The sequence below is a fragment of the Apodemus sylvaticus genome, chromosome 3, assembly GCF_947179515.1.
Source record: "Apodemus sylvaticus chromosome 3, mApoSyl1.1, whole genome shotgun sequence".
Lineage (NCBI taxonomy): Eukaryota > Metazoa > Chordata > Mammalia > Rodentia > Muridae > Apodemus > Apodemus sylvaticus.
In genome coordinates, this window is record NC_067474.1 from 71,768,903 (window position 1) to 71,792,474 (window position 23,572).

The 23,572-nt window shown below is 40.7% G+C and overlaps 1 protein-coding gene across 1 annotated transcript in view; it reads right to left on the minus strand.

The window, feature by feature from the left end:
• Svep1 (sushi, von Willebrand factor type A, EGF and pentraxin domain containing 1) overlaps window positions 1-23,572 on the minus strand; it is a 170,883-nt gene that overhangs the window by 61,430 nt on the left and 85,881 nt on the right. Inside the window, exons 14-24 of the mRNA XM_052176534.1 lie at window positions 21,422-21,530; window positions 19,417-19,581; window positions 18,599-18,832; window positions 16,389-16,550; window positions 14,190-14,351; window positions 10,990-11,151; window positions 10,284-10,375; window positions 9,031-9,127; window positions 6,019-6,132; window positions 1,931-2,044; window positions 1,138-1,339 (exon numbers count right to left, since the gene is read on the minus strand). Coding sequence (XP_052032494.1) covers window positions 1,138-1,339; window positions 1,931-2,044; window positions 6,019-6,132; window positions 9,031-9,127; window positions 10,284-10,375; window positions 10,990-11,151; window positions 14,190-14,351; window positions 16,389-16,550; window positions 18,599-18,832; window positions 19,417-19,581; window positions 21,422-21,530 — 1,613 coding nt within the window. The remainder of the gene's footprint in view (window positions 1-1,137; window positions 1,340-1,930; window positions 2,045-6,018; window positions 6,133-9,030; window positions 9,128-10,283; window positions 10,376-10,989; window positions 11,152-14,189; window positions 14,352-16,388; window positions 16,551-18,598; window positions 18,833-19,416; window positions 19,582-21,421; window positions 21,531-23,572) is intronic.

Sequence of the window (23,572 nt, forward strand, 5' to 3'; positions counted from 1 at the left end):
TGCACTTTATGGTAAACCTGTTTTGGCTAGCAGCTTACTGTCTTTATCTGACATTACGACACTGCCATAGCTCAGGCTATGGTGCTCAGTCAACAGCACTGCATCCTGGAGAGAGCTTGTTTTCTCCTTTCCTCTGACTCTGGATGAACTACATATTCTTCTATTGTTTTTGAGCCCTGGGATGAAGTCAGATTATGGTGAGATTCTCTGTGTTAAAAAATGTGAAGCTTCCATGAGAAAATGAAGTTATATTGATAATACTTCATCTCCACACTGACGATATGAATTTCACTGGCTCAACTTCCTTTCTTGTACATATTTATATGTAAACCGCTTTGGCTGTTTGTAGGATGGTGGTAATAGGCAGGGGCAAAGCTGGAAGGGGACTGTGAAAGGTAGTAAGGGGGGTAACTCAGTTTTTTCTTTTAACTTTGTGAACCAATAGATCCGAGGACCATGCCAATTGCTAAGTTGACCAGCAAGAGCAGCCTATGCCTCGTCCTGCAGAGATGAGGTCTCCCATGTCCCCTGCAGGCTGGGGGATGAGGTCTCCCATGGGGATGAGGTCTCCCATGTCCCCCCGCAGGCTGGGGGATGAGGTCTCCCATGTCCCCTGCAGGCTGGGGGATGCACAGGCAGCTCTAGAAGATGACTGAATTGCCCGTTTGTAAACTGCATTCAGGAAGGCAAAGTCTTTCCTCCAAGAACTTGTATTTCACCCACAAAGGCTCAGCTTTTATTACTATATTTGTGCCCATGTTAGGTTTCTTTTGATGAAAGATTTCTAAAGTAGATGTTAAAACATCACAGAATTCCAGTACCGATGGGCTCTCAGGTAGTATGGTCATATAGCCCACTTTTATTTTACTTGGTGCAAGAATTGTCAGCTAAAATGTAAAATGTTTAAAAATAGTGCCTTTTTGGCTAGTGCTAATATTAACTTCTGTGCCCTGGGATTGTACTTCTTTCTTTTCATCATTATTTTGTGTACTTGTATGTTCCTGTGTTCTTTTGTGTGTGTGTGTGTGTGTGTGTGTGTGTGTGACTTGGGGCTTTGCATTTAATATTCCATTCGAACTCCACAGTGACTGCTCAGTCAAGGAAACACAAAGTGAAACTCTAGACCTGGTCTTTTACCTGTAACTGTTGGCACCATCCTTACAAGTGGCTCCGTTTTGGCATGGCTGGCTGAGACACTCATCCACATTTTTTTCACACCGAGTACCCAAAAATCCAGGTGGGCATTTGCACGAGAACCCCCCGACTTGGTCTCTACAGACCGCGTTGTTTAAGCAGGGGCTCGAGTGGCACTCATTGACGTCTGTTTCACAGTGCACACCTGGGGCAGGGAGAGAATGAGAAAGCTGGGATGGTTCCCTCCAGAGGAAAGGCAGCCACATGTGACTCCTGGGCTGCACCTCAGGGCGAGGCTGCAGAGCCACTGCCACTAAACCGGGTCAAGATGAAGCTTGTAATGACACTGACTTTGCTGAGTCATTTCTGGATTCTGCAGTTTTCATCCTCAGCCTATTTATCTTCCTTCTGACACTATGCTTAGCAATGGGCATCGTGCTAAAATCACGTTCAAAAGGATGATAAATTTACTTCTGTTTTTTTCCTGTTTCTTTGACCTCACCTATTTGCATTTTGCCCTCTCAGACTTCTTCCCTAACAATTAAGTACATATTTCTTTAACAATATTTCTCTCATCAGTTTGTAAAATATATTATTCTGCATCATTTACATTCATTTTTGAACATCATTTACATGACTCCAACAGTCTGTTTTTAAACTCCAAATATAATATTTAGATACTGTATTCATTTAGATGTTGTATTATATGACATAATATCTAGATTAGAAATTATTAGTCAATGCAGTAATCCTTATTTACAGAATTTTAGAAAGGAGGGAGATGCAAACGCCTTACCGACGTATCCTTTCACGCAGGCACAGCGGTAGCTCGCCAAGCCGTCAGTGCAGGTTCCTTTATTCAGGCAAGGGCTGGAGCTACACTCATTTATATTTTCTTCACATGTTTGACCTGAAAAGAATCATAGAGTCTTCAAGCTGGAGAAAACATAAGTTTGTTTTTTTTTTTAAAGGAAGTTGTTTGGAGTAAAAACAAGAATTGGAAGTCATGGCCAATGAGCGTGTGGAGATTTTGCTCTTTGACAAATACATTAACACAAATATTTCTCTTTAATCTTTGAATTTCAAAAGAGAGGAAGTTTACGTAGAGATGTAACATATTTGGTATACAGTGAGAAAACACACACACACACACACACACACACACAAATAAAACAAAACTAGTTTTATTTTGCATGTATTGGTGTTTTGCCTGCATGTACATCTGTGTAAGGCTGTCAGACCTTGGAGTTAAAGACAGTTGTGAGCTGCCACGTGGGTGCTGGGAGTTGAACCAGGATCCTCTGGAAAAGCAGTCAGTGCTCTTAACTGCTGAGCCATCTCTCCAGGCCCTCTGACCATATATTTAAGGTGTGATCATGCTTAAAGTTGTTTTCTCACACCATCTGTTCAACAGTTTTCATTCTTTGTTGTGTGTTCCTTTTGAAATTAAGCTGTAATGGTATACAATTGACAAAAAGTACTGGAGAAATTACTGAATAAAGAAAATATTATCTTGAGTGAGGTAACCCAATCACAAAAGAACACATATGGTATGAACTCACTGAGAAGTAGATATTAGTACAAAAGGTCAGATTAACCAAGAAACAATTCACAGACTACATGAAGCTCAAGAAGAAGGAAGACCAAAGTGTGGATACTTTGATCCTTCTGAGAAGGGGAACAAAATACTCATGGGAGCAAATATGTAGATAAAGTGTAGAGCAGAGACTGAAGGGAGGGTCATCCAGAGACTGTCCCACCTGGGGATTCATCCCATATACAGTCATCAAACCCTAACACTATTGTGGATGCCAAGAAATGCTTGCTGAAAGGAGCCTGATATGGCGGTCTCCTGAGAGGCCCTGCCAGAACCTTACAAATACAGAGGCAGATGCTAGCAGCCAACCATTGCACTGAGTGCAGGATCCTTAATGGAGGAGCTGGAGAAAGGACTGAAGGAGCTGAAGGGGTTTGCAATCCCATAGGGTTCAGCCAACCAGAACCCCCAGAGCTCCCAGGGACTAAACCATCAACTAAGGAGTACACATGGCTCCAGCTGCATATGTAGAGGAGGATTGCCTTGTCAGTCATCAATGGGAGGAGAGGTTCTTGGTCCTATGAAGGCTTAATAGATGCCACAGTGTAGGGAATTGAGGGTGGGGAGGTGGGAGTGGGATGGGTGGAGGAACACCCTCATAGAAGCAGGGAGAGGGAGGATGGGATAGGGGGTTTCTGGGGGGGGGACCGGGAAAGGGGATAACATTTGAAATTTTAAAAAGGAAATATCCAATTAAAATAGCATAAAAAGATAAATAAATAAATAATAACTTAATTTGTTCTGGAAATTCAAAAACAGTAGCCAAACTTCTGTGCAGCTGCTATTACTTAGAAACAGAGACCAGGTCTGTGATATTATCAAGCACAGGTCAGAAATAAGTCACAGTGGCAACATTTTCAAATTTCAAGTGATGTTTGCAAAGATTTCTCAGTTTGAATAGTACAGTATGCTTAAATTCAAGGCACACATGGAATTGCACAACACACACATATACACACACATACACACACACACACATATATATATATATGTATATATATAAGCATATATATTATACCACAAACTACACAAAAGAGAAATTTTATCAATAAAAAATTTTGAGGATGACAATTCTAACAAACCTACACATTCATACAGACTTAATAAATACAGTTCTATTACTTGTAAGCTTGATAAATGTAGAGTCACCTGGAAAGGTGGGACCTCGACTGAAGAGTTGGCTCAATTATACTGGCCCATGGCCAGGTCTGTGAGACACTGTCATTCCTGAAGACTGATGAGTATTTTTTTTTTTTTACAGTAACTACTTACAAAAAGGTAAGTAGCACAGTACACCCTGCATCTAATAAATATGTACTATTTACAAGCTCGAGTCTCATTTTCTCCTACAATATATATGTCATTCTGTCTACAGACTTTTGTGTTTCTCTTTTCTATATATTATTTATATTGTACCCTTGTGCACATTTGTTTATTTACACTCAAAGATTTGTATAAGAAAAAGTGCTAAAGATTGAAAATAGCTCCCAAGTTTTAAGTAGAAAAATGTATGCAGAGACTTGTCATCTTTCCACTGCTTATGGAAATGCATCCATATGTATAAGGCAAAAATCGAGGAAAGGGAGCATGGGAAATAAAATAGAAATGGCGAGGTATCTGGCAGTGGGTCCACCTGCTGAACACACGTCCTCAGTGCGGGCAGCGAGTGTGCAGCCCTGCAGCCCCTCAGTCAGAATGTGAGCATGGCTGCCTCCTGGCAGTTACGTGGGACACAGCCCTTGAAATACACCACACACTTTAATTTGTGCTCACCACAGATAAGGTTATCTCTTTTCTTGTAAGAGATAAATAGGCATACATTCTGCATTTGCCTGATTGCTGGCTGGAGGGAACTTAGGAGCTATTTTCAGTCTTTAGGACTTTTTCTTATACAAATCTTTAAATGTATATAAACATATGTGAACGAGGGTACAGTATAATATATGGAAAAGTAAACAAGAAAGGCTAAATATTAGGGGATGATGAAGACCTGAAGGCAGGTCGTGGGCACAACTTTTGTTTTTTGTTTTTTGTTTTGGTCTTTTGAGACAGTGTTTCTCTGTATGGCCTTGGCTCTCCTGGAACTCACTCTGTACACCAGGCTGGCCTTGAACTCAGAAATCTGCCTGCCTCTGCCTCCCAAGTGCTGGGATTAAAGGCATGCACCACTATGTGCACACAACTTTTGAAAGAGGACAGAAACCTAATTGTTTTTTCTGTTCTAATTCTGTCATGGATTTTGTGATAAGTGCATAAAAATCTATTTGATAATGAAAGTGTAAAATCCAATGTGGCACGCCACGGCTTTAGAATCACTCTTCAAATTGCACAGAAGTTCACAGAGATGTGAAGACTTTGGGTCTGGTTAATTTAGTGTGTCTGTTTTTCAATTTGCAAGGCTTGAAAAGTTTATAAATAAAAAAAAATCTTTGAATTAGACTTCCAAAAAATCTGTAATGAACCTACTGTATGAACTCAATGTGCCTCTGCATAAGACTAGAGCTAACATCATGCCATGATCCCAAATGAACAAAACAGAAGTGGCTCAAAGGATCGCCACCCTAAATTATGTTAACATTTTTATTTCATTATGGAAACTGTTCTTTGATGATAAAGTACTTATAATATAGTTCCTGTGAAATGTTTCATAAGGATTATAAAAGGACTTATTGAATACAGAATATACTATACATGCATGAACTAAAATAGTTATTTAAGTATAATTTAGTATAACATTTCATGAGTTAGGTATAGAGATAACATAATAACATGGTCTCCATTGCTGTCATAACACTATTATGAGGTTGTTTCTACTTCTAAGGTCATAAATCATATACTATTTCATAAGACTATTATCAATACTAGAATCATTATAATGGAATTTAACAGGGGAACTGATAGCAAGGTCAATGTTTCTGGACTCTTTTGGAGGGAGGATACTTTAAGACTGTAATTCTCTGACTTAAAATACAATACATACCTATATATACAAACACCCTTAAGTTAAAGAGAAAAACAGAGCCCGTAATGACAAAAGTGAGTGACTGGTCCATACACACACACACACACACACACACACACACAGAGAGAGAGAGAGAGAGAGAGAGAGAGAGAGAGAGAGAGAGAGAGAAAAAGAGAGAGAGTTCAAAATCTTAGGTACCAGTGAAGAGCTATGGAAGGACCTGTTTACCACAAGAAAAGAAAATGTTTCTTCTCACTTCCTGGTTCATTTTCTGCACCGGACATTTGGAGGCTTATATGGCAAAGACTCAAGCCATGCCCCTTACCTGTATAACCCAATGGACATTCACAAGTGAATCCCCCGACTTGGTCTCTACAGATTCCACCGTTGAGACAAGGCAGTGAGCTGCACTCATCAATGTCTGCTTCACACTTTAAGCCTAAAATGCAAATCAAGCACTAGGTGATGAATCAGCGGAAGAGAGTAAAACTTGTGATCACTTGAGAGTTCCATAATCTAGGCTTGTAAGGGAGAGCTGGTGTCCAGCTGTGTTTAATAAGGAAACATGTTCTCATATAAACTTAAGACACCTTAGAACATTACATGTGAAACAGCAAAATACCTTAAGTCCTTGGGAGAACAGAGAGGGAGGCGTGCAATTAATAAATTGTAGCCACAAATTATAATTAATCATGAAGCAAAAAATCCACAAAAGTATATAGAGTTGCTACTAAGGTCAAACAGCTCAAAGGGTGGGGTAGGGTCAAATTTTGCTAAATCTGATCTCATAAAGTAGATGCCCTTTAGTGGGACATCATCTTTCCGTAGGGTGCACACAAATTTGTTGGGCTAACTCTATCTGCCAGCTGGACTCAGATCACCAAGGAGAAACACCACATTTCATGCCTTCTAAATAGTTATGGCACACTGATGTATGAGAAGCAGAATTTGTATGCCTTTTTAAAATGCCACTCAAGTGTAGAATTCTCAGAAATCATCCATCCATCCATCCATCCTCTCCCCACCCCTCCCTACCTTCTCTCTTCCTTCTTCTTCCCCTCCCCCTCCACTTCTTCTTTAAATAGAATCTTACTGTGTATCCCTGGCTGGACCAGAACTCACTCTGTAGACTAAGCTGGCTCTGACCTTAGAGATCTCCCGCCTCTGCATCCCAAATGCAGGGATTAAAGGCATGTACTGTGAGCCTGGCAAGTCCTATATTTCCTATGAGATGTCAGCACATTTTTTTTAATATTTTTATTTTCTATATTCTTTGTTTACATTCCAAATGATTTCCCCTTTCCAGGATCCCCCCTCCCCATATGTCCCATAAACCTTCTTCTCTCCATCCATTCTCCAATCACCTCCCTCCTTTTTCTCTGTCCTTATATTCCCTTCCCATGCTAGATCAATCCTTTCCAGGATAAGGACCCTCTCCATACTTCTTCATGGGAGTCATTTGTTATGCAATTTGTGCCTTGGGTATTCGGGGCTTCTGGGCTAATTAATATCCACTTATCAGAGATCGCATTCCATGTGTATTCTTTTGTGATGGGGTTACCTCACTTAGGATGATATTTTCCAGATCAAACCATTTGTCTAAAAATTTTGTGAATTCATTGTTTCTAATTGCTGAGTAGTATTCCATTGTGTAAATATACCACATTTTCTGTATCCATTCCTCCTTTGAGGGGCATCTGGGTTCTTTCCAGCTTCTGACAGTATCCAGATTAACAAACTTAGAAATGAAAAGGGAGATATAACAACAGAAACTGAGGAAATTAAAAAAATCATTAGATCCTACTACAAAAGCCTATACTCAACACAACTGGAGAATCTGGAGGAAATGGACAGTTTCCTAGACAGATATCCGAGACACCAAAACTAAATCAGGATCAAATAGATCAACTAAACAGTCCCATAACACCTGAAAGGTCATAGAAAGTCTCCCAACCAAAAAAAGCACGGGACCAGATGGCTTCAGTGCAGAGTTCTATCAGACCTTCATAGAAGACCTAACACCAATACTCTTCAAACTATTCCACAAAATAGAAACAGAAGGAACTCTACCCAACTCATTCTATGAAGCCACAATTACGCTGATACCAAAACCACACAAAGAGCCAACAAAGAAAGAGAACTTCAGGCCAATTTCTCTTATGAATATTGATGCAAAAATACTTAATAAAATTCTTGCCAACCGAATCCAAGAACACATCAAAACGATCATCCACCATGATCAAGTAGGCTTCATCCCAGGGATGCAGGGATGGTTCAATATAAGGAAATCCATCAATGCTATCCACTACATAAACAAACTCAAAGAAAAAAACCATATGGCCATCTCATTAGATGCAGAAAAAACATTTGACAAAATTCAGCATCCTTTCATGCTAAAAGTCTTGGAAAGAACAGGAATTCAAGGCCCATACCTAAACATCGTTAAAGCAATATACAGCAAACCGGTAGCCAACATCAAACTAAATGGAGAGAAACTTGAAGCAATCCACTAAAATCAGGGACTAGACAAGGCTGTCCTCTCTCTCCATATCTTTTCAATATAGTACTTGAAGTTCTAGCTAGAGCAATTAGACAACATAAGGAGGTCAGCACAATTTTGTAAAAAAAGCAGATATAAGAGTCAGCTGTGGTAACTGGAATGCTGATATTCTGTTAGATGTCATTTGTTTCCAAATTTCCTCTTGCTATTTCTTTTTTGGTGAATTCTGCTTAAATATAATTTTTCATGGAAAACTTTCAGAGCTTGTCATGTACCTTTATATTTTTGAGTCAAAAGAAATATTTTAAAGACAATGAGAGATTATTTTTAATTAATTGCAATTTTTAGATATTTATTCTCTCCTAAAATTGCCTCTGGACACATTTGCAATGTGAACCAAGCTACAAGCAAACATAATTTTTACAGCTTCTAATCCAAACCCTGGTGTTCTGATGCTAGAAACAAAGCAACAGATCTCACGGGTGAAGAAGAACGTCCACAGAGGGACTTGTTTTAAAATGTTTGTGTTGGACAAAGTTGAACATCATGAGTTTAATTTGTGTTAGAACAAAACCCTGGACAGGACTCCCAGATTATTCAGATTACCCCCCCCCAGTTTTTTTTTTAGCTTCATAGCGAAGCCTCCCCCTCTTTCCTCCAAACTGTACAAAGAAAACTGTTACATATGCATATCTTTTGTCTTGTTCAACCCAATGTTTCCTCTCATCAACACTGTCTAATGTCTTACATGGTCTGTGTTTAGCAACCCAAAGTCTGATTCGGTAGACATGGAAATCTCACATGAAACATGATAAAATTAGCATTACTTTATGGTACCTGTGTATCCAGGTGGACAGAGACAGACATAACCACGCCCAAGCTGCTGGCAGGTTCCACTGTTGTGGCAAGGGTTTAAGAAGCATTCATGAAAGACCTACCAGGGGCAGAAAAGACATGTGTTACAGGGAGGCACTCAGGCCATTTCAACACTCCTACTTAGGGCCTAGAAGGTTGTCACAGTGCTTCCTGGTGAGGTCCTTCAAGCTAGGGGGATCACTGCTATATCATAGTAGCCTGTTATATATATGGGAATGAATGATGATTCTACCTAGAGGATAAACATATGCAGTGTTCCTACATGTAGGTTAGAATTCCTTAGAGATTTTTTTGGAATATGTGAAGTACAGGGTTCAGTTGCAACAGAGCCTCAGTGTGAAGTCCATTCATTATTATTTAAAAGTGGACAGTGGACTCCATCACACCATGCTTTGGAGGGTCCTTCAAGTCTCTGTATCAGCTCACTATGGTAGACTGGGGGAGGGTGACAGAAGAAATACAGTATCATTGGCTTTAAAAGCATTAAATGGTGACGGACTCATGGCTTTTGGGTAGGATGAATTAAGGGGAATGACAGAATCTACCCAAGATATCTGACATAGCATCTGGCATACAGATTATCTTAAAAAACAAAACAAAACTGGAGAGCAGGCCTGGGAATATACTCTTTGGCAGGACACCTACCCAGAATTGTGAGCCTATCGATTCAATTCCCAGGAACACACACACACACACACACACACACACACACGCACGCACGCACGCACACGCACACGCACACGCACACGCACATGCACACGCACACACATACATACATGCAGATACACAGAGAACAATTGGTCTAGTTATGTTCCTGAGTGATAGTGCTTAATTCTTCACATATTATTCCAAGGAATAATTTCTTTGGTCATAAAAATACATAACTAATTTTGAAATAAAAGTTGAATTATCTTTCACCCACTTTGGTAAACCAGCTCTCCTTTTCCCAAAGATGGGTCAATTAGTGATCAAAGCCTCCCACATCTACATACTGCTAAGCAGGCATTTCTGGAAAAACAATTCTGTTTTTTGATACTAAGAACATCTAATGCTCTATTTTTTGAAAATTCGTATTAAGAATCATAACTAAATATTCCTTCATAGTATTCATAATCTGATTAATGTTTTAACCTGGGATTCTGTAATACATAGAACGGCAAATTATTCCTCAAGCATCCCATCAAAGAAATGTTCTGTGTAGGAAGCCGACTTGCCTGACTGCTGACTTCATACTTGTTGTGGGTATGCCCAGGGGCCGCCAGGGGCACTATGCTTTCTTCTGCTGCTGAGAAAGTGGAGCTAAAACCTAATAAGACAAACGAGTGGAGTATCAGCACGTGGTAGGTATGGCCCATAATTACACTCTCTCGAGGCACTCTGGGTAAGTTCTGGTTGCAGAGTGAGTCAAGCCACACGTATTTTGTTTCAGTAATACTACACAGGAAAACACAGTCACAGGCAACACGTCATTCCATCCTAGACTCTGGGGGAGACATATGTTAGTTACCAAGTGCAATGTTTCCAAAATAATTCTTCTAGTCTTGTCCTCAAGAGGACTTGCTCATCTGGTAAGATGGCATGTTGACTAAAAGCGCTCGCCGACAAGCATGATCATCTGAGTTTGATCCCAGGACACATGAGGTAGAGACTGTAAAGTATGATTCCTCCATACTGTTTTCCCACCACTTGTGGCACATGCATGTGTACATGTGTGCACGTATGCATGAGCACACACACACACACATACTATATACATAAATAGATGTAATAAAATTGTTTTAAAAGGTCATTGAAGAATGAATTAATAAGCCCAGATATCAGAATCTACCCCAAATGGTGATGTTGAGAACAGAAGAAACCAGAGAGGCAAATATAGCTAAGACTCAACATGGGGTTTGTAGATGAAGGCTGAGAACTTACTTGAGCAGTCTGTGATGGACGTGGCACCAGTGATGGTGGTAGTTCCATAGAAGGGACAGGCAAGGCAGAAGGACTTCCCCGCATTGGGTTGGTAATAGTCGCGAGGGCAGGGATAGCAGGGCGTTAACCCAGAGCGGGAGAATTCCCCCACTGGGCAGGGCACTGGAAAGAAAAAAAAACCCACTGGTGTGCATGGATTACACATTACATTTAAAATAAGCTCCTTAGACTGTGGTTGTGAGAAAGCTACTGGAATACTTGTGTCTGCTCTTTAGGTTTGGAAAAGGAAGTCCCAGACACCCAGTTAAATCAGTCAACTAGTGTGTAAGATGAAGAATGTTGCCATCTATATTTATGTATGCAGTAGACAGGCTCATGTTTTCATAGCTGTACTATTTAGTACATAATACAAAGCTAAACATACACAGAATAAACATGCCCTAATGTTCTGATCACAAGAATGGCAGAAATTTCACTTAATACCAATATTAATAGTAACTCAAAATTTGAAATAGTGTACTGAGATAGCCAGGGGAAAATGTTACCATGCAAGTGTCGTTTACTGATGGTGTTAAGGAGAACAAATGTAGCAGCATGGATCTCAATGAATTTGACCTTTAAATAAGTTTACTGGACTGTCGATAATACGGTGTTATAAGCCAATGGCATAGACTTCAGGAACCTTTCCCACAGAAAAAAGCATACCAATGTGAACTGGGGGGATGTGTACACTTGTTTGACTTCAGTGAGTGTGTATAAGTATGGGATCAACATGCTACATGCATGTTGATCTCCTCTAAACATGTACAAATAAATAAATAGATGAACAAGTTAATATGTTTCCAAAGTTAGTGCCAGAGGTCAATAATTCTCACTTAATGCCTGTTTTAACTTGATCTTAAAGGGTCAGAGTACTGATAAATATTGGCAAAATATTGATCTTTGTCCTATGGGATGGTTATGTCAACAGTGATGATAAGACACCATTTACAGGACTGAAATCTTTAAGATTTGTAGCCACAAATCAAAGGGTTTGCATGCAAGAAGAGAGTAGATGCAAATGGTTGTATTGTGTAAGCATGGGAGCAATGCATGGCATGTAACTGTTACAGTGACTATAACACTTCATTCTGAGTATGATAAAACATAAAATGTGTTTCCTTTTCAATAAGGGTAAGGTAAACTCAACAAAACACAACAACAACAACAACAACAACAACAACAACAACAAAATCAAATAAAAAACCAGAACAACACATCTTATAATTAAATCAATATAGAAAGACAGGGAATCAACAAAGAAAGATTGAAGGAAGGAAGTTGAAAACTAAGAGAAAATATGTGAGGGTCCATTTAATAAGTCATATATACTTCAAATTAAAGTACAACAATGTTGGTCCAAACCTACAAAAGATGCTGAGTTAATCCTGGTTCTCACCATGGCGAGCCACATGTGGCTAACTATGGTGGGAATACAAGGATGTGGGGGGGCGTTTACCAGAATTCTGCCACATTCTGGGAATTAGAACTGCTTAATTGCAAAGCTGGTGTTAGACAAACCTCAAGGCTTCTTTAGAAGACTGGAAAAAAAGTCAAATATTTTACTTTCCTCTAAAAAAAATTCCAGTTGCTTTGTGGTCAGAGAAAGTTGGGGTACAGGCCAAATTATTTTACTACAGACTTTCTTTCAAAGTTAGCTTACATATTAGCAAAATCAAAGAGTACCTAGAAGATCCATTTCAAGCAGACTGTAAGGCTTTATTTGATGCTGAAGTAAAAGATAATAGAAAACAAACCTGGAGATTGCTTTGACTCAACAGGCATGGTTTAAACGCTTCAACCACCATCTAGAAAAATTCTCTTCTTAAAGCTTTGGTCGAGCAGTAGGTTGATGAACACTACTCAAGGAATCTGTTAAGTCTAAAATGTTCATCTTCCATGACCCTGGTACCCCAGATACTCTAAATAGATGGGAAGGCTTAGAAAACTTATTACCCAACACACTGTCCTGTTGGCTCTGAACTTCTGAGGACTACATAGCCTTAGATGCAGCTTTAGACAGAGCAGTCAGTGCTCTTAACCACTGAGCCATCTCTCCAACCCAAACCTTAAAGTAAGAGTATCAAGAATGAGGGGAGTCATACTTTAAAATGTCATCAGACACACCTGCTCATTCTAGCTAGGCTCTGTTGCTTCAGAGGCAGTAAACCAACCATTTATTCTAAATATAGCTCCACTGGCTTTACAGGGAAACAAGCTTTTGGAGTTTCTAGTAACAGATTAAATGTGTGTGTGTGTGTGTGTGTGTATGTGTGTGTGTGTGTGTGTGTGTGTGTGTGTGTGAGAGAGAGAGAGAGAGAGAGAGAGAGTGAGTGTGTGTGTGTGTGTGTGTGTGTGTGTGTGTGAGAGAAAAGGTCAACTTTGGGTGTCTTATCTTCCTCATTCAATCTTCATGGTATTGTTTAAAATAGGGTCACTCACCTAACCTGGAGCTCATGGATCAACAAGACTCATTGGTTAGCAAGCCCCAGAGATCCTCCAGTTCCTGCCCCACCCACACGTGCTGGGATTACACGTGTGCTGCTGTGTCTGGCCTCTGATGGGTACTGCTAATCTGAACTTAGGTCTATGCTTATAAAGCAAGCCTGTTGTAAGTGAACCATCTCCACAGTCCACAACATAAATTTTGACTGTCAGCTCTGGTTTTGAGATAGTGTGAACTTTTCATCCTCTTGTTTGCTTACATCTTCAGGAATTTCTGGTTGGGTAACTATAGTCAGTTGGGATGGTCGAGCTAGTCAAAGTGAAATGCTGACCTTTATCTTTCTGTTTAAAGCAGTAGCTGCCACAGGGTGATCCTGGAGCTGGTAAAGGTAGGCATTCCCGAATACTAGGTAGAAATGCACATGGCAGCCAGTGAATCAGCACTCCAGGGACAGGGCCTATAAACCTGCATGCCTATGGTGCCATGAAACCTTATTACTGAGGCCCAAGACAGAAGTCTTGTGCTATATACAGAGAGTGCAATGTTTATACTGAAGTGCTGTCCAGCTGGAAACAAGGAACTCCCCAAGAAGAGACAGTTATTTACATTCTCTGCATACTGTGTGCATTCCGTTTTGTTAAACGCACCCCACTCCTCCAGGCAGAGAACTTAGCATATGTAAATAAATATAAACATCTAAAGCAAGGATGATAACCTCCACAAGCAGAGACGTCCACAGCTCCTCTTTTCACAGTTGTGGTGGTTTCTGGGCATAGGAGGCAGCTCCGGGATCCAAATTCTGGTTGATAAGTACCCAGTGGACACGATTCGCAGGTCTCCAGCCCGCTGGAAGAGTAGGTACCTTGCTTACACTGAGCTGAGAAGAAACACACCATAAAATGGGCAACAGGATGAAGATGCTTAAAATCAGGTAGGGCTTCCCCAGTCTAAGGCAGGACAGAAAAGGAAGTATGAACGCTTCCTCTATAGCCAGTGACACAAGGTAGAGCCACCATGCTTTGTATATCACTAACCTTTAGATATATACTCACTTCCTTCCAATGCTGACTATCAGAGTTTTAGTCACACAGAGTGTTTAATAGTCATTGAACAAAGCTCAAAATAGACACCACAGTGAAGCTCTGTCCTCAATGTAAGTTTTGCACTGGGAGAAGTTGTGCTGTGTGAAGAGGGACAGGACTGGAAACTCGAATTGGCCTCCACCCATCTAAACCCAGCAGTGCATATCTCCAGGGAGAATGGACTCTGCTGCCTCCTTCAACAGCTTCATTGTCCTTTCCTTCAGTGTCTACAACAGACTCTCATTGTCAGCATTGCTGACAGTTCTGGGGCATTTCCAATCACCCGGCACCTCCTAGAATTTATATCTATCATTAAACACCGGCAACTGCCTTCACTCACATCCGTAGCGTGGAGGAACAATTTGGAACAGTCAGTTCGGTGAGGTGTGTCTCCTGTTAACCTTCATTATGAAAGAAAATGCTTCCACCAGAGACTTGCATTGTGAAGAACAGGAGATATGCAGAAAATGCTGCATTTTCCTAGAGGCAAGAATCTATTCATCTGTGTCTTCTGAAATTCATTTCCAAGTCAACAGAGAATTGATCATCTCATATCAAACACTATTCTAACAGTATTTGTTACTTCACATCAAACTTGATTGTGAAGTGCCATGAATGTCCTTCCTACTAATTAGTGTGAGAGTCAAGAGAAAGTTTCAGGCTAATTAATGAATGTGGATTTGAGTTTGTGTGTGTGTGTGTGGGGGGTGGTGGGCATGTAGCAAGGCACAGCTCCAAGAGAAATGATTTTTCTGGATCAGGGACACATTCACTTAGTGTGCTTTATAGCTATAAGGAAGGCTGTGGAGAACTGCTTTAAGCACTGCTCTTACTCCATCCTATTTTTAGACTGATGAATTGAAAAAGAGCTAAGAACCCTCTACTCCAGTGGGTCTCAACCTCCCAAACGCTGTGACCCTTTAATACAGTTCCTCATGTTGTGGTGACTCCGAAACATAGACTTATTTTTGTTGCTACCTTGTAACTGCAATGTTGCTACTGTTATGAGTGGTAATAAAAATATCTGATATGCAGGATATCTGATATGTGGCCCCTATTGAAGGGTCCTTTGATTCTGGAAGGGATTTGGACCTACAGGTTGAGAACTGCTGCTCTACTGCAAAGTATGGTGGTCAGCATACTGAATATTTTTTGTTGTTTTTCTTTTGAGACAAGATTTCTCTGTGTAGCCCTGTTTGTTCCAGAACTCCCTCTATAGACCAGGTAGGCATTGAACTCAGATCTGCATGCCTCTGCCTCCCAAATGCTGGGATTAAAGTTGAGCATCACCATACCTGGATGGATACTGAATATTTTAAACTAGAGGAACGTAAGAACGTTGTAGAAGCAGGAAGGTGTCTCTGAAACTCCCCATCTCTCTGTCTTTCACAGTAGTTCTTGAGACTATAAGAGACCTGCTCATTCTGCTACCCAGAGGAAAGAAGCAGCTTGACTCTGAAGACATTAGGGTCCAAGAAAAATGCAAACAATAGGCCTTGGCAACAGTCTCCTACTCTTTGTCTCTTTGTACTTCTAAGTAGCCACTCACCTCATCATCAAACTCAGCATCAAACACACACACACACACACACACACACACACACACACACACACACCACACAAACACATTTCCTAGTTTCTTTGTGCCTTCATTTCTAAAGGCTCCTGTACCATGTAAAATTTTCATTAAAAAACAGGTATGATTGTCTCTTGTTAATTTATGTTTTGATACAGAAGCCTTGACCAAGGCCAAGTGATGGACAAAGAAACCTCCCTCCCATTACAACTGGGCACAAAATCCATTTGTCTCTGATCAAACCCCAAGCCTCTACCTTTGCATTCAGAGATGCTTCTTGAATGGAGATATTCTGTGTGAGTCCTTGGGGGACAGAGCTTGCACTCCAGCTGCCCTTCTTCATCTTGGTAGGATCCCATGAGGCAGCTTTCACAGGTGGAATGCTTCAGAGAGTAAGAGGTTCCCAGGGGGCAGTTGACTGTGGACAAAGCAGGCAGGAAATTCAAGTCCCACAGCCATGGCGCCCTTCTGTTCTTTTTTCCCAAGAAGCATGTTTCTAGGCACTATTCTTCATAGATTAAATTTCACTGTAAGAGTTTTACTCCCACAGTGGGTAGACCTTCTAGATAGAGATTTCTAAAAACCAATAGCAGTAGATTATTTTTTTGAGAAGATGTATACATTTTATTGACCAATCGTAGATTTGATACCATAGGGCTTTAAAAAATGGAGGCAAGCTATGATAAACCATTATAGAATGCTTTATAGAAAATGTATAATCAACAAAGAAAAACTGAAGGTGAGAATAAAAGAATGAATATTTAGATAAACTTGTGATGGCTTTGTGATATTGAAAATAATTTCTAAATTATCTTCTGCACGCACCACCTGCTCCAATAAAATGAAGCTACTTATCCATTGCAGTGCCATTTCCAGACACAGAAATCAGGTCAACACAGAAAGACTAAAGCAGGTGAGGGAATTCTTACCCTCAGAGGGAGTGTTTCAGGCATCCTCTGACCAAAGGGCTCTAAGGCGACAGGCACATTTTACAATTTATAGTGTCATGGAACATCTCAGGTCAAATAAAGTGTTACACTCACCGAGTCGGGGTTATCAAAGCATTCTAGAGAGACACCTGAACTTTATGCCAGGTGATTTGGAGATGATAATCAATTCAACTATTACCTGGGTGCTTATTGAAGATTGATTCCTAATTCTCTATCTCTACGGTGGCAGGTGCATTAGTTCTAAGGTAGGCCCTAAACTGATCCATGATACATCACAAACATTTTACAGTGGCACAGGTCTGAAGGACAAACTGAGATGAGAGAAACATAGGTCTAGTCTATTCCTGATTGTTCTCAGAGAGGGGAAAAAGAAATCAGAGTAGGCTCATCATAACAGCTTTAAATGAGTTGATTTTTGTCACACTATGGATAGCAAAAGCAAGCTATAGGAGTGATGGCTAGAACCTAAGGAGGAGGCTTCATGAACACGATACAAGGACCAGGACTTCAGGGAGACTTACCTGAGATTCACGTCATTCACGGTGTTTTGTGTGTGCATGCGTGTGCATGTGTGTGCGTGATAGAAATAGATTGGACTTTATCCAGATTGTAGCTGTGTAGAGAAGTGGTAAGGGGGAAATGGAGGAAGAATGGCAAGTGACTAGTGTGTACAGGAGACTCTGAAGATATTCCAAAAACAGACAAGCGACGGTTGTGAATGATTCATCCTGTGAATGAACTTAATGCCATTGAATTGTACATTTCAAAGAACTTCTTCATGTGAACTTTACCATAATTGAAAAAAAAATCAAAACATTATAATTGTCTGTGTCATTAGGAATTTCCGCCATACTGCTTTCTATCTTTGAGCATGCCCTATTCCTCCCTGGCTTTGGTCTTCTGTACTGTGCACTGACATTAACAGCATGTCACAGAGATGCTGAATGAGATTAAATGGGGGAGGTGTGCACCCGACAGACAGAAGTGGTCAAATATGTGAGCTACTGTTGTTGGGGCAATTGATAAGAAGTTATGATGCTGTTTTTGTTTTTAAGATTTATTGTGTGTGTGTGTGTGTCTGTCTGTCTGTGTGTATGTTTGTGTACATGAACACATATGCTGTGGAGGCCAGAAGAGGGAATCAGAACCCCTGGAGCTGGAGTTCCCAGTGGTTGTTATGTTCCCAGCTATCCATTATGGATGTGTGGAAGCTAAGCTCTGTCTCCTACAACAGTAGCAAGTGCTCTAACCACTGAACATTTCTCTAGCATCACTATGAGGCTTAAAGAGATAGAAAGGAAAATAAGATTTGTTTCCTTCACATCAAAATACTTGGCTTGTTCCCCAACCATGGTGTATATTCAGGTTCTTGACACCCTATAGTATAGTAACAACCACACAAAAATGCAAAATGCCTGTTCCATGTCAAGGTTCTGTCAACACACTTGGAAAAACGTCTGTGCCCAGCTCATTTGACCCAGCGCACAGTGGAGAGCTGGGTTCCAGGGAATCTTACCGCACATGCGCCCCCGCAGCACAGAGCCTGGTCTGCAGAAGAGAAAAGCCTTTTCTGTTTCTAGGGAATTGCTGTCCGCCACCACTGTTTCCGAGGCAAGCTGGAAAGAATACATGGGCTCTTTATTCAAGGTGCTTTTCAGGCGATTCGTGATTGTTTCCAATGTCTTAATGAGTCTCTGCTGATTCTCCAATTCAAGGGTATCGTTTCTTTCCTCTGGGAGTGGCACGCTAGCTGAGATAAAACACAACAAAATTAAATATGCATGTTCACACTGACCCACACTCTCACACCCACACACACCCCCACACCCCACACACATACACACACATATTCATGAACATAAAACATGTGTTAGGCACTAACTATAATAATAATTTTTACCCCCAATGAAATCATATATTAAAGTACTTCATAAAAGAAATAAAATAAAGTCGACCAGTTCTCGCTGGATACATCACACACAGGTAGTATTAAGAACAAAATGTTTGAATCCTTTTCTTAGATGCTGGGTTAAGATCGCCTGTTGAGGGAATTCATCATCACAGGATGAATTATTAGTCTATAGTCTTGCTTTTAAAAACGGACACCTTAGTTTATCCTGTCAGCATGCAAGCAAAGCAGGTGCTTGTGTCTGCAAGGGCCAGGAAAGAGCTCTGTGGCGCCAACCAGCGAAGCGGTGACATGCTCAGCTGGCCCTCTCTCCTCTCCAGGGGTACTGCTCCTAACCAGCATACAGCAAGATAGAGATCAGAAACAGCTTTCCAGGCCCAAAGTTACCCTCAGATTGCTTTGCCAATTAGAAAGCTTATTCTTACCTGTGATGTTAAAAATTAGCTGAATTTTGGGGTCAGACAATGGGACGGTTCTTTTAATCCGTGACGATCTGGCTTTGCCCACATCAGCAGGTCTTTCCTGTACAACATCCAGGAAGTGATCGTAGGAGTAATCCAGCCTGTTACCTGCACCCCAGCCCCCTGGTCCTGATGAGAATGGGCAGAGAAACACGTGGTCAGACAGGTGCCTCTTCCTCCACACTTAGGTTCTGATGTCACAAGTCAAACTGTCCCCAACCATTTACTCATTGCCCCTGGTGTATAGTCAGTTTTGCCCAAGCCTTATGTTGTCATTTTGGGGGCATTTTGCATTTAATTTAGAGACTAATATATTACCCTTTTACTTATAAAAATATATAGAATTTGTCACTTTTTATTATTTATTTATTTATTTTTGTTTTTTCAAGACAGACTTTCTCTGTGTACTCCTGGCTGTCCCGGAACTCACTCACTCTGTAGACCAGGCTGGCCTCAAACTCAGAAATCCACCAGTCCCTGCTTCCCAAGTGCTGGGATTAAAGGCAGGTGCCACCACTGCCAGGCTTAATTTGTCACTTTTTAAAGTTAACAGGCAATTGTCCTCAATTTAGGGATAATTGGGAGGGGATGCAGAATTTTAATCAGTTCCTCGTTTTCTTCCTCCAATGGCTTTATAAGCTTAATGAACACAATCAGACTTTTTTTTTTTTAAAAAAAATATAATTCAGAAATGTGCTTCACATATGAAAGGTAGGGAAGCTGGCAAAGGCAGACTGGAAATAAAGGTTTGTGTCTCCGGAAAAGCCATGGGTGTGTGTGACTTCTAAAGTACCCTTGATACCACCATGATTGACACCAGACACCAGGTTTTCAGTTCATGAAGTGTGACATGATTGTGTAACTCCAGGCAAATTGCTTTTATCTTCCTGAACTCCAATTCCTTCATTGGTAGATGTCTGTGATGAGCCTGGCTTCATAGCTCTGTTTCTGGTAAGAGGGGAACAATTTATATGCCCCACCTGCTTTATTATCCGAGGCAACTAATCAAGCCAGCTAATTCAGTGATATGCATGTTGCTCTGGTCGCACTGACACTTAATTATAATCTTTAAACAAGTTGTGTCTGAGAGCCTGTTTGTCCACTTATGTAAACTTTCTTCAGAGATTTGTTGGCGTTCTGTGTGCATTTAAAAGCTGGAATCAGTATTTTTGTGATTTCAGTTTACACAGTCTCCCAGAATGACTATGTAGGAATTATGCAAAGTTGATTTGCTATACTTAGAAAATCTTTGATGAAATAATCTAGTCTACTTGGAAAAACATTCAAAATTTTGGTTAGACATATATATATATATATAATTTCCCGCCCCCGCCCCTAGACAGGATTTAGCACTGGCTATCCTGAAACTCACTCCGTAGACCAGGCTGGCCTCCAACTCAGAAATCCACCTGCCTCTGCCTCCCAAGTGCTGGGTGGCATGTACCACCACTGCCCGGCTGACATTTAGATTTTTAATAACTGGGTTTTATAACCTGGGTGAGACCTATGAATATTTCCCATGCAGGACTATTTTAAATAAATGGCTTAATTGCAAAGCCGACTGAATGCCAATATAAAAATGATTGCTAGGAGTCCTTCGTAGCGTCGCCCTTGTAGAATACTGTAAGTTTCTATTACATTGAGTCTTATATTTTTTAAAGAAGAAAAATATCCTTTAAGTACTTTGTACCTGCTCTGATCACATTCAGTATAGGTCACTTTTTAAAATTTTGCCATTGCAATGTGACTTTTATCCTGAAGTGCTTTCATTAATATTTTAAAGTGACTTATTTCATACCAAACTTTAAGATATCCATAATGAATTATCAAATGAACAGATTATATAGGCATCCTAAATTACTTGATGAAAGAAAGTTCAATTTCCTTTTTCTGTTTCCACCACTCCTGTGGAGCAATTTTGTTTTGCTGATCCTTCTTGCAAATCAGCACTGCTAAATGATATATTTACCAATTGCAAAGCCGTTCTCATAGTCGTAATTATATTCGATGCAGTATTTTTTTGTCAGGTCCTCCAGTCTACAGTCAATGTCATCAGCATCACTACAAAACGATGGGACCTGCAGATGAAGATGAAGATGAAGACAGAAATCACAGCCCTGTGCGCTTCCGGACAACCCTTGGCTCCCCTGGACCTCAGGTCTCCATCAATGGATGAGGGAGGGCTTCTTATGTTTACAGAACTCTACAATGTCATGAAAAGACCTTCCTTCCTTCCTTCCTTCCTTCCTTCCTTCCTTCCTTCCTTCCTTCCTTCCTTTTCTTCCTTCCTTCTATTCATCCTTCCTTCTCTCCCTCCCTTCCTCCCCCTCACCTTTCAGCCTCTCACTGTCTCAGACCACCAGAATTAAGTTCATACTTTTTGATCTCCATGTATGTCACCCACCAGAGGAAGCCCAGGACTCCTGGGCTATCTCTGACTTGAGAATACCACAGGTTCCTTAATCCTCCTTTCTCATGTTATGTCCCACCCCTCTCTCATCCCCTAGCTTCCCCCTGTGTTGTCTGAAACTCCCAGTCAGTAAAAGAAAAATGGTTAAGGTCATATTTGCTCTATATTCTCTTCATCTTTGCTCTAAATGAAATTCAGCTTTCCAGAGTTCTGGACTGTTTTCCAGAAAATGAATCTGAAAACATTATAAATCCAGGTCTTCTGAGCAGCTCTAGAAGGGGAACTCCCACTCTGAAGTTTTCTTTCTATTTCCAGATCCACATGTGCCCTCTGCCTTCTTGAAGCCTCACAAGGTGTCAGCTCCACCCTTATGGTCCTTTGTAGAAGCTGCATCGTGAACAATGCTTCCTACGCCAAGTGATTCTTGCTTAGTGATTCTCCTCGTCTCTCTATTTCTCTTTTCCAACAGGACACCACCGGTTTCCTATGCTCTGTACTGCCCGATTCTGTAGCACTCTCTGCCTGGCATGCTGTCTCTTTCCCTTGTCATTGGTTTATTGTTCATATTATTCATTGGGATGTGAAATCTACAAGTACATAAGGCTTGCCAAGGTTATCCCATAGAACATAGATGCTGACTAAATACTAAGCAAATGAACGGGCATTAAATGTCACAGTCTGATCCATTTTCACTGTCTTTAACCTACTGCAGTTTGTTTTCGATAAAAGAAGGCCACCAGGACAAATGATAGTTACTCCACACAGTTTCCAATGTGAGCTCTAATTATTTATTATTTGAGGAATAGCTCACTAGTTTGCACTAGGGTGTGATACTATGAGCGTGCCAATGTCCTTTCCAGTACAGACCTGAAACTCACAGTGACCAGATGAACACAGGCATTCCTCTGTTCTCTGGCAATGGCAGCATTGATTTTCCTATTAGGAATTTGGCTCTACCAAGTTAGATTAAGTAAGATGCTTTAAGGCAAGGGCTTATTAAGTATATGCCATTTTAAACACTGAACATTTTCATGGCATTTAGCAAGCAGCACTTTATTATATTTATTAGCAAATCAACAGATGTCCACCCACTCTGGCAGACAAAGCATGGCTCCTGCCTTCGAGACATTTGATTCAGTTCAGGTCATTGCATCACTGCCTTGAGACCTAGACAAAAATGCATATGATAGAAAATCCTTTTGTATGAGGATGTAGCTCAAGTGATTGAGTGCTTGCCTCGCATGCATGAAGCCCTGGAACCAACTCCCTGTAACACATACTAGGTGTGGTGGTGCAAGCCTGTAGCCTAGTGGTTCTCAGCTTTCCTAATGCTGGGACCCTTTAATACAGTTCCTCACATTGTGGTGAACCCCTGACAACAAAATCATTTTCATTGCTTCTTCATAACTGTAATTCTGCTTCTGTTATGAATCATGATGTAAATATCTGAGATGCAGATGGTCTTAGGGTGGCAACCTACAGATTGAGAACTACTGCAGTGTGATCAGAAGGTGGAGACAACAGGTCCAGCAGTTCAAGGCCATCCTTGGCCACATAGTGAATTTGAGGCCACTGTGGGCTATGTGAGACCCTCTCTCAAAGCCCAAAATCAAACCCCAAATACAGCAACAACAACAAAAAAGAAAATGTTCACATGTTCAATCAGTTCTTAAAATAATATAACTTAAAAGTTTGGGTATGTGTGTGTGT